The sequence below is a fragment of the Patiria miniata genome, unplaced genomic scaffold (genome assembly GCF_015706575.1).
Source record: "Patiria miniata isolate m_02_andy unplaced genomic scaffold, ASM1570657v1 HiC_scaffold_8, whole genome shotgun sequence".
Lineage (NCBI taxonomy): Eukaryota > Metazoa > Echinodermata > Asteroidea > Valvatida > Asterinidae > Patiria > Patiria miniata.
The window spans coordinates 4,318,542-4,329,063 of NW_024037075.1; the positions used below are offsets into that span (position 1 = coordinate 4,318,542).

Here is a 10,522-nt window from a genome sequence, read left to right on the forward strand (position 1 = left end):
CACGTACGTACAACAAATACATGTAGGCCTACGCGCTTTATGTACGTACGTAAAACGTTAAAAAAAAATCTCGCTGTTCGTTGGTACTTATGGAACGGTATCCCTGTGGCGTTATTAATATTATACCTTTTCATCAAAAAAATTACACAGCTCAAAACAAATTTGTAAAATACTTTCAATATTTATTCACTCGTTTGTCAAGATTAAATAATTATTTCATCGTCAGATCATAGGCCTCTTTGATTGAATTTTTGAAGTAAAATAACGTTGAGTTATTCTTCAGGCTATCGTCTAACTATTGTGTATGGAGTGCCGTTTCTATCATTTTTGCCGTCATCGTTTTTAATACAAACGTGAAGTTAAGATACACTGGTACCCGCGCGTTCGACATGAGATATTGCGCTAAAAAATGGACGACACCAGTGGGGAAAAAAGTGACAGTGGGAAAGTTTACCTGCAAATCATGTGACTCACAGCACACACAACGTGATGATCGTTGATTATGTCGGTTATGAATGATATGCAAAATTCCGCTAGATTTGCAAAACGTAGGTGCTGTAACTTGGCTAGAATAATGGAATTTAAGTTCGTTTTCCTGGTAATAGCGCTCTTGCAAGTTTTATTGCATTGTGCAGGGGCAGCTACGTGTGTGAAACAAGACAGTTGTACGTGCAAGTTCGACGATGGGTCTGGCGTGATATCCTTGTCTACTCTAAACACAAGTACAAACCCTGATGTCCCAAGGTACGGCAGGACAATCCAGCGTGGGGGTGTGGCATGGAGTGTGGCATGGGGGTGTGGTATGGCGTGGGGTGTGGAAAGTTGTACTTGTAATTGTATGAGCAGACATGGCACTTTGGCGGGGGAGATGGGTGAGGGAGCTTGTCAAGTAACTTGGACTCTACGGACAATGACGGATCGCTTTTTAACATTTGGACATGGTCTGGCGATTAGAGTAGATGCCAAGTTATGGGTGAAAATAGGGGTTAATGACCATGCACATGAATACGGTCATTGCATGCGCACACATTGTCAACGCTGTGTTAAGCCATATGGCGTGCACGATGACGGTGGAGGCAGTCATTGCCCCATAATTTTACCCATCATTCTTTGCGCAGCAGTGCCCTCTTGTGATCATATGTTATTGCAAGAAATTGTTAAGTGGTGGTGTTGCGGAATAAAAAATCTTGAGATTGTGTAACCACGATTCTGACGATTTGGTTTGAAACATTCATGAATGACATGCGAATATTGAGCAGCCCAGCCCAGGGGTTGGTCATGTTGGTACTTGACCCATGGAGTACCATAGTGAATACGTCACGCGCACAAAATGTGTGTAAAACTAAGGCAAAATAAAAAAAAACATGTTTAGCGTCCTGCCTCTTTGACAAAAAGGAAGGAGGAGGCCCTTTTTTTTCTTCTTTTTTTTCCAAAATGGCCGCCCGACACATTTTTCAAGACAACGCGGCCGGGCTATTTTTCAAGATGGTTACCAGCTTTTTTCAAAATGGCCGCCACTTGGACTCAGGATATGACATATTGGCTTCTTATGGGCAAGATGCAACAGAAAATGAGACCAAAATGATGTAACTATGCAGAACCGAACATCTCTTCTGCGTTAAAATTATCAATTTTTGTCTTAAAAAAAAAAAAAAAAGAAAAAAAAAAAGGAGGCGGCCTCTAAAAAGGAAGCAGGCGGGGACGCTAAACATGTTTTTTTTTTTACTTCGCCTAAAAGACATTTGCGCATGATTCAGCCCATGAACCAACACGCGCGCGTGCACTCCATTTGTTTGCACTGCACTTTCTGGTTCTAAATGACGTCACACTTCGGTAAGTCCATAGCTCCATGCTTGACCCATCTCATCTGATGCCAGGGTATGGTGCTGGTGGAGTGTGTGACAAGCATGCAACTTTTCCTCGGATCAGCTGATTTCCTTTTTTTTTGCTTCCCATGTGTACCATTAAATATAGAAAAATACTGACAGTATTTTGTACAAAGTCTTTGGAAAGATTTGAATTTCCTCTTTTTTGTGACTTCCCAGGTGCTTGCCTGTGTTAAGATAAAAAGTTAAAAGCCACATATTTTATTAATCCATCCTGCCACAAAATTCACAATGAAATATTAGCTTTGTACAAGTACCCCCCCCCCCCTTTTGTCTCTAGTTTGTAGTGGACATGCCTTAAATTTTCACATGACAATTATGCAACCGGCATATCTGAATAGAGCATTTATTTAATGCACATGTCAATATGCCTTCCCATATATTCCCTATGTATGATCAAACAACTTCTGGATGTAATAACAGTTTTGAGTTTGTAAATTTTCTACAGCTTCAGCGTAACATTAGGTAGCTACGAGTATGGGTACAATCCCTGTAGTAACTTCTCATGGTTGCCAGCTTGCAATGGTGTTGCGGTAAGTTACAGCCCTGTACAATAAATTGTCTGTTACCTGTTACCTTCATGTAGCTGTGTAGCCTTTAAACCTCAGCTTATGTAACTTCAACTTTGGGCATTTCAAGTACTTACTGGCGATAAATGGAACCCTTTGTGACTTAATTTGCATATGAACAAAATATACTTTGTCTATATATTGCAACTGTTGTTTGTAGGCATCAGAAAATGCATCATATCACTAGGATTTCTTGTATTTTTTTCTTTTAGTTTTAATTTCACATTTATTGAATTGTTTTTTTTCTTTAACAGGTTTGCCAAAAAAGTACAAACGGACAAGAAATTTTTGACGTCGGTGATCAGAAAACAGCATTATTTAATGATGCAGGAACACAAATAACATACCAGGCAGTAGTTGGTGTTGTTACAAAGTAAGTATAAGGGGTATTACGGCCTGAATTCCCTGATAATGTCATTTTTTGAATTGTTTACTTATCCTATTTCATAGGTCTAGTTAAAATGAAACTAACCTAATGTCTAACTGTTTCGAGAAAAGATGAAAAACCCTGGTTGTTTACACCGGAATGGGCGGACATTTTGTAGCAGAAACATACATATTTCAAGCCATCTCTATTCAATGTACATGTACTGTACATGTTGTGTGTGTGTCACAAAGACACACAGCACCAACACACCCATGTTGATTTTGCACGTCCGCAGAATGTGAACCACTGTGTGGCAGGATTCACAACTTAACACTCGAAATTTTGATTTTGGGGAGTAAAAGTTGTGATCCCGAAATTCATTGCAGCATGGTTCTCACAAGAATAACACAAAAACGCCCACTTTTTAAAGGCTGGTTTTGTGGACGTTCAGGGCCTATATCCTACTTTTAAATGTTCTTTCCAATTGGTATGATTTCATTTAAAATGCGGTTTGAAGCCCAACTGGGTGCATTCCAGGCTGTAACATTCCCTTTAATGTTTATGTCAGAAGAGCTGCGTTTTGCAGTTGAAATTCTGCATGTTAGTTTATTGTGCCTGAGCAGTTTGTTTCTTTTTATGTGTCAAACGTCACCCCCTGGTGAAAACATTACCACATTCCAACTTGTGATTTGCAGAACCACTATAGTCACACTACAGTGTGATGCAACAGCAACGACTGCAGTTTTAACAGCTTCCCCAGAACAGCCTCCAAATACATATGTAAGTTCACTGAAATGACTTACAATGTACCAATCAGACCTTGCTGTCTGTGTGATCTCAGTTTCACATGGATTGATAATAAGTAGTTGTATGTACAGTATAGTAAAAACAGTGAGAGGATTTTATACAAGACATCTTTACGTACTTGGGGTAGAAATTAAGAATGATGAGTTAACTTGACATTAACACGATTTACATATATCTCAGTTGTGAAGTTTTCAAGGTCAAACTTAACTTCTGTTGTTCATTTATAATCTGGGTAGAGAGCCGAGTGAACTTTATTGATTTCAGCCATTTTCAATTTTATTTCAATTTTGCTGAAAAATCGTATCATATTTTATAATGTCTGCCATCTTTGCTGGTGCATGATCCTTTTTCTGTGTCCCAACACCCCTACTGACGTGTACATAATTACTGTGCATTGAAACTGTAATATTCAATTTCATGTTTGAAATCAACAGCACTTAAATCTGAGATCCAACTGTGCCTGTAAGAATGGTTGTCTTGGAGGTGGCCTAAGCCCTGGATCAGTGCTTTGTATCATGTAAGTACATGAAGCACTGCAGGTGCTCAATCACTTGCACTGCAAAATCACTAGAACATGCATACAGTGACAAATACACTTATATTTGTTGACATAACTGACTTCCTATAGATGTTTATCTGATCACCAGAGTTTAAGAATCATCTGTTAAGTTGCATTGCAGACATTCTTCATAACTTGTTGCTTTCTTCAGATTCAGCGTGGTGGTCATACTGTATCTTGTGGCTGGGGTTCTTTTCTTGAAGTTTGTGCGAGGAGCCGAGGGCAAAGAGCTTATTCCAAATTATGAATTTTGGAAAGATCTACCTCATCTTATCAAGGCAAGTTTTTTTAATTTATAAAGCAAAAACTAATTTGTATACAGGTACCAAAGATTTTCATCAATCTAAAGAAATACTTTGTATCATGTAAAAAGTGAACACTGCGTGACTTTATCTAATTATTAGGTTTGTTAACACTGATTTATGTTTTGCCTTCAGGATGGTGTGTTATTTTTGGCTGGTGGATGCAAAAGTGATTCCAACTATGAACAGATTTGAGCAGTAAGTCACTTTTGGAACTTCTCTCAATGTCTAACAGCATGGAGAGTACAGCAATATCAGTATCCAGATAATAGCGAAGCAGACACCTACATACGTGTAGATTTCCGTTAGTAATACTTATTGCATTCAATTAGCTTGGCTTAATTCTGCTGCCATAATTCACCATCTACCCAACTGCAGCCAAAGACTATCACATAATTTCACATTCAGAGTGTGAGACAACATGCTCATTAAGAAAAACATGTTAGCATGTTACAATTCAAATTAGGTTTTGCCCCTCACTGACATATAAACACTGTCTACTCAGTGTGTTACCTCCCGAATGAAAGTTGGAAAAAATCACTCGGACCCACGACCTCCTGCTTTCTAGTGCAGATGTCTTACCACTCAACCACCGAGCTAACGGGATCGGTTGGCTGGTTCGAATCAGATGTACATAGCAGCGGGTACCGCATAAGATGGAATTTGTTTTTACAATATTATAAAGTCAAATGGACATGTACTCAAATGGGGAAAAAGTAATACAGGGTGAACATATGAACACATTAAACCTTTCTGGCCAATTTCTGAAGCAATATCTTGAGAAAAACAATTTTGGGAACATATATCCTTTTCTGAATCATTGAGTGTAAGGGCATATTTATAGCTTCAATTCTAAAATACATTGCCTTTGTAGCAAGAAATATACGGAAGGTCTGAAGAGATGTTCCATATGTTAATGTGCACATAAAGTTTGTGCCATTACATTTAAGTTTGAGATGCACTCATTATTTAAAGTAAATTAGGCTCATTGTGATAAAGTAGGAGAGTGTGCCTTAGTAATAGAAATGTTGTGAATTAAACAACAGTGTGTACAAATGTACATACATCACAGGGTCAGAAAGCCTTGTTCTTTTCTAATTGGAGATCAAAGAGTTTGGAGATTAACTTCATATAGAACCAATTAGTACAAGTTGCAAGCTTAGATAAGTTTTCAAGAAATGGTCGCGCTTTCAAGTATTTGTACTTTTCCTACTTTTTCCTTCTTTTGTTTACCTTGCTCCTGCTTTTCCTATTTTTTTCTCTTAATTCCTATTTTTCCCTACTTTATCTGAAATATGAAATCTCAGTGTTACACACTGTCAAATCACACAGGGAAGACCTTGGGCATAGGAGTACTGTAACTGTACTTCCAAGAGCTTAGCTGAGGATTGAGCACAAGTTTTGTGAGTACAGAACATGCCAAATGATGCTGTGGACATGAGCGAGTTTCAACGAAAACTACATTTGTGCGCCTAAAGCCTGCAGAAAGTCCTACTTTTATCCTGATTTTGTCATATTTTTTATTAGAAAATTTGTATCCCACTGTTTTCGTACTTTTCACCAGGGTGTGCTTGAAAGCCTGCAATAGGCTGACTATATGTGCTTATGAGTGTGCTATACTTTTTTGTCTTTTTTCATTCCACTCCTTTGCTTAAATTCTGAAGATCATTTTTTTCTTGTGGTATTTCCTTTTCAAGTTTTAGTTTTCTTTTTATGAAATATTTTCCATTCAGATATTTCCTTTAATGTGTGTGTTTGTCTTGCCTAAGAGTTCATTAAAATTATAAACAAGGTTGAGTTGTTTCTAATATAAGTTGTTTTGTTTGTTTCTAACTTCAAAAGTGTAATGTCTTGTATATCTTAATAACGATTAACAGAAACCTAAGGGTAACTGATATAGGTTATAGTGACTAACAGCTATGCTGCTTTTCAAAGGGTCCTATTTGTTCTTCTTTAGATATGTATTTTTCACAAAGATTCAATGTATTTTCCTGGTGTTTAAAACTTATACTTTTGTATTAGCTTATAATGTGAACAAGGTAATATATGTGATACTTTTTTGGTAGCTTGCTTTTAGCATTTGTTCATGTGTGTCTTGTTTAAATATGTCATCAAAGTTTGTACGGACAGTTATTACGAGTGTGTATGAAAAAACAAATCAATTGCACAATGGGTCTGCCGTACATATATGGAGGTCGCTGAATTCTTGAAACCACAAGTCTAATCTACATAAAACAATGCTGTTTTATTTGAGTTGTTAAAATGACGATTGTCCACTGATATTTGTATAACAGACTTTCCATAATACGTTTTGGTGTACATTGTACACATTGTACATATTCGGACCTTGTCAGTGGATAAATAACATTGTTTACAACATTTTGATAGTCTTGTCTAAATTATGTACTAAAACTATAAAAGGTTGTATTGACTAAATTATAATATTATTAAAGAAATACCATCAGTAGATTGCGTGAAGTATATTATTATCATTTTACATTTAGTCGGCTTAAATGTTAATTGAGCCAAATTGTGAACAAGTATTGGAAATAAAAAAGATGTTAACATCATCCTACAAGGCAACCTATCTGGAGCCCATGATGTCATTACTTTGTCCTTATTGTATCGGTGGATTTCTGTAAATCAGGAAAAGAGTTTTATAGCGTTTTCGAAACGACCGGCTTTGGCTTCGTCTTCGGCTTAAAAAGATTTTAGTCCCCAACTTCTGGAACTCCAGCTACATTTTGGTACATTTTGGTATCCGTTATTATGCTTCAGGAACATTCAATCGGTTGATATGAAGACAAAAATTTGAATATTTTCGTTTAGTTTGCCTCTCAGTGATTCAGAAGTCGGAGGCAAAGTCGGAGTTTCAAACCCAGGTAATTTTGTAATGGACTAAAGTTGGTTACGAGTGTTTGGAAGAGCGACCTCTAGATCTGAGCTGAACATTGTCAAACCACTTGTACATGTAAATGGAATCTGATACAAAATTGGAATTTAACCCCGTCCTTTTGCTATACATATAAATCACGATAATTTAAACAAAATCATAACGCACAAAACGTCCATGGGAAAATGAAGCTTTACTTATTTAAGATGAGTTCTCAAGTACATTACTTCAGATATTAGAATCAACATGTTCAGTTTGTCCGTCAGTCTGTTTGTTTGGTTGCTGGTTTTGAAACTGTACCATGCTTTACCAGAGTGTACGCAGATAGATGAATGTTCATGCGCACTATATGACGGTAAGCAAATCAACATACGATCGCTGGGAACCAAAGGAAAACCAAGGTATGACACTGGCTCCTATACTTTTGTTCTTGCTCTTGATCTATAACCCGTTGTCAACCTGTCTCTCTGTCACTGAGACGGTTGTTGGCGATGGACTATTCCTAACAAAATTCTACGTGTACGGCTTTAATTTTTCCGGAAACGTTTGTGAGCCAGGCTGGTAAGATTTCAGTCAAGCACCAAAGGTCAATATTTTTTTTGTCATACACATACTTGTATTTACAATTCTGCACTATGAAAGGATATCGGCACTTTCTTTGATGTTTGTAGATTTGCATATCAAGAACAGCCCGATGATAAGGATTACGAATGCACCTATAACCCATGTTATGACTTCAGTGATGACAACTGCAAGAACGTCATTGTAAGTAATGATCATCACTGACAATATCGGGGAACTAAAACAAGCCTGAACATCAATTGTAATAACAGTCCTTGAAATTATGTTTACTTGTAATCGCCTTTTGAGCTCTCAGTATAGGTACAAATTAAGTCACAAGCCATACAAGGCAAGATTTGACCGCCAACACCTGGAGTTGTTCATAAAAAAAATAAAAATTAAAAAAAACCGCAAATACACAAAGAAATCAAAGCAAACAATTTCTGAAAGACATATCTGATGGTTGACATTTTCAGGCATGTCAAACTACAAAGGACCGTACCTCCTCTTTAGGTCTTGGTATAGCGGCAACAGCTAAATGGGGATCACAAACAGGTGAATCCTACACTATCTCATATGAAGATACGGTAACCAGCAGGTGAGTATATATGCTATAACACAAGGTGGTACATTTACATTATACATTGTACACGCAAAACGCCGCAAGAATGTAAATTATATTCTATACTATACGGTTCAGCCGAAAGGGGTGCAAGTTCCATTCTTTCTCTCTGGTAATGAAACCAAGGACTCGTCAAAAGTGCCTTAGGCACTCAGTGTAGCTCGAAATCCCGAAAGATCCCGTTGAGAGAAGACCATGAGAAGAGGATTGTAATTAGAAGAATATTCTGGGTGAATCCGCGGTAAAGGGACTGAACCTAATCCACATGTGGACCCAGTGGCGTAGCCACGTGGGGGGGGGGGGGGGGGGGGCCCCTTCCCCAGTCGCCCCCCCCCCCCCACTGAGATTTTGAGTTTCTAAAAAAAATATTATTGATCTACATGACGCCCCCCCCCATGAAATGTTCCAGCCCCCCAGCGCCCCCCCCCCCTGAAAAATTCCTGGCTACGCCACTGTGTGGACCAGGCAGGAATCGAACCCATGCCACAGCAGTGGAAGTCGAGAACATTAACGACTGTGGTCGTTACTGTGGTCTGTCATCAATATTTTTATTGCCTCTGAGGCTCTGATACCTCCTCCCCAGGGTAACGAAGACTCTTATGGCTGTTTTATGCATGCTAATTTATTTTTGATAATTTTTTTGTTCAGGTCAGCGTTAATTGAATTACAGTGTGATGAATCTGCCACGGCACCTAGTCTTCAAGTTCTAGGAGAGGAACCTGGAGAGGCAGGCAGAATGGTGAGCATGCTCTGAATCCAGGGCCATTTGGAAAGTTATGTGAAATAAGTCGGTCTCTTCTAGTGTTTCTCTAAAAAAACAAATGAATCTACATAAGTATCTAACATGAATGTCAATAAGGACCTTAATACGTGTGTCCTGCCCTACATGTATAATGAAAGTGACTTTTCTACATTTGTTTGGACCAGTATTTTATTCTGACGACAAACTGCGCGTGTCCAGGGAAATGTCAGGGTCCAACACCAACTAAACAGCCAGGCGGTGGATTACCCATCAGTGTGGGATCGATCATTTGTATCAGGTGATGAGCGTCTTTTGTCCGATCTAGTCTTGATTAAATAGCTCGTTTTTTAATGTTGATATAATAATGTTTTATATTTGTTTACTTTACCATGATTTCCATAGAAGTAAAAAAAAAACACGTAATTTGAAGCCACGGTGCAGCGCTAACGTTTTCGATTTCAAGCGCGAAAGGAGAACATTTTCATGCCCAAATTTTGACTTTTGTCACCTTTTAAAACCGTTTATTTTCCCGTCATTTCATTCCTAAACGGCATCCATAAGAGGAGGTAGCAAGCCCCGCCCCAGCCTCCCCGTCTCCCTCCAAACCTCTGCCGGCTATTGACGCATGTAAGCCTATTACGTTATGTAAGGTAGTATGTTTGTTTATTGCAGTTTTTCAGCACTACTTCTTATCTACTTCATATGTGGAGTTCTCTTTATGAAGTTTGTGCGCGGAGCTGTTGGACGGGAATTAATTCCTAACGTATCTCTATGGGCAGGCTTACCTGGTAATGTCAAGGTAAGGTTGTCTTGGTAACGGATGAAGTTCGGGGAATTATTAAGGATCTTGTAAATTATTGTCGGGAAGGGTAGTTTATCGCCCACACGAAAAAAAACACCCAAATTCGTTTAAAAAAAAATCCTTTCCCCCCCCCTTTTTTTTAACAATAAGTAGGCCGTTACCTCACATTTAAAAACACTTTACGATTGGTATTAATTATATTGTTGTATTTTTGTTTATTGTACAGGATGGTTTTATGTTGGTTTTCTCTTGTGGCAAGAGGACAAAGTATGACAAAATCTAGCAGAAGTTCATGAAGAGAGGAAAAGGCAGGAACATATATCGGCAGAAAGTCCAAAGCAAGAAATTCAATTATTAGCGTAGTTCTTTGAAATGGAGAAAATGACATCCACCTCTGCAGAACTGATTCAAT

At 38.2% G+C, this 10,522-nt stretch overlaps 2 protein-coding genes across 3 annotated transcripts; both read left to right on the forward strand.

The window, feature by feature from the left end:
* The first annotated feature begins 384 nt into the window (after nt 1–384).
* LOC119719809 lies at nt 385–7,077 on the forward strand. Of its 2 annotated transcripts, none has more exons than XM_038189304.1 (8): nt 385–744; nt 2,335–2,419; nt 2,710–2,828; nt 3,518–3,602; nt 4,064–4,146; nt 4,340–4,466; nt 4,626–4,688; nt 5,798–7,077. In XM_038189304.1, the coding sequence occupies exons 1-7, from the start codon at nt 503–505 to the stop codon at nt 4,683–4,685; spliced, it is 801 nt and encodes a 266-aa protein (XP_038045232.1). In that variant the 5' UTR covers nt 385–502; the 3' UTR covers nt 4,686–4,688; nt 5,798–7,077. The 2 variants fall into 2 exon arrangements, with proteins under 2 accessions (XP_038045232.1, XP_038045233.1); XM_038189305.1 differs by having other exon boundaries at nt 5,823–7,077.
* A 552-nt stretch (nt 7,078–7,629) lies between these two features.
* On the forward strand, nt 7,630–10,393 carry LOC119719810. The gene is made up of 7 exons (XM_038189306.1): nt 7,630–7,784; nt 8,055–8,148; nt 8,421–8,542; nt 9,215–9,305; nt 9,494–9,606; nt 9,981–10,107; nt 10,337–10,393. The coding sequence occupies exons 1-7, from the start codon at nt 7,630–7,632 to the stop codon at nt 10,391–10,393; spliced, it is 759 nt and encodes a 252-aa protein (XP_038045234.1).
* Nucleotides 10,394–10,522: the final 129 nt, after the last annotated feature.

Excerpts from the sequence above, each read along its gene's own strand:
- LOC119719809 (XM_038189304.1), top strand. The coding sequence starts at position 503 with ATGTCGGTTATGAATGATATGCAAAATTCCGCTAGATTTGCAAAACGT. Across the intron at positions 2,420-2,709 it reads CAGCTTGCAATGGTGTTGCG|GTTTGCCAAAAAAGTACAAA; the intron begins GTAAGTTACAGC and ends TTTCTTTAACAG. Across the intron at positions 2,829-3,517 it reads GTAGTTGGTGTTGTTACAAA|AACCACTATAGTCACACTAC; the intron begins GTAAGTATAAGG and ends TGTGATTTGCAG.
- LOC119719810 (XM_038189306.1), top strand. The coding sequence starts at position 7,630 with ATGTTCAGTTTGTCCGTCAGTCTGTTTGTTTGGTTGCTGGTTTTGAAA. Across the intron at positions 7,785-8,054 it reads GGAACCAAAGGAAAACCAAG|ATTTGCATATCAAGAACAGC; the intron begins GTATGACACTGG and ends TGATGTTTGTAG. Across the intron at positions 9,306-9,493 it reads CTGGAGAGGCAGGCAGAATG|TATTTTATTCTGACGACAAA; the intron begins GTGAGCATGCTC and ends TGTTTGGACCAG.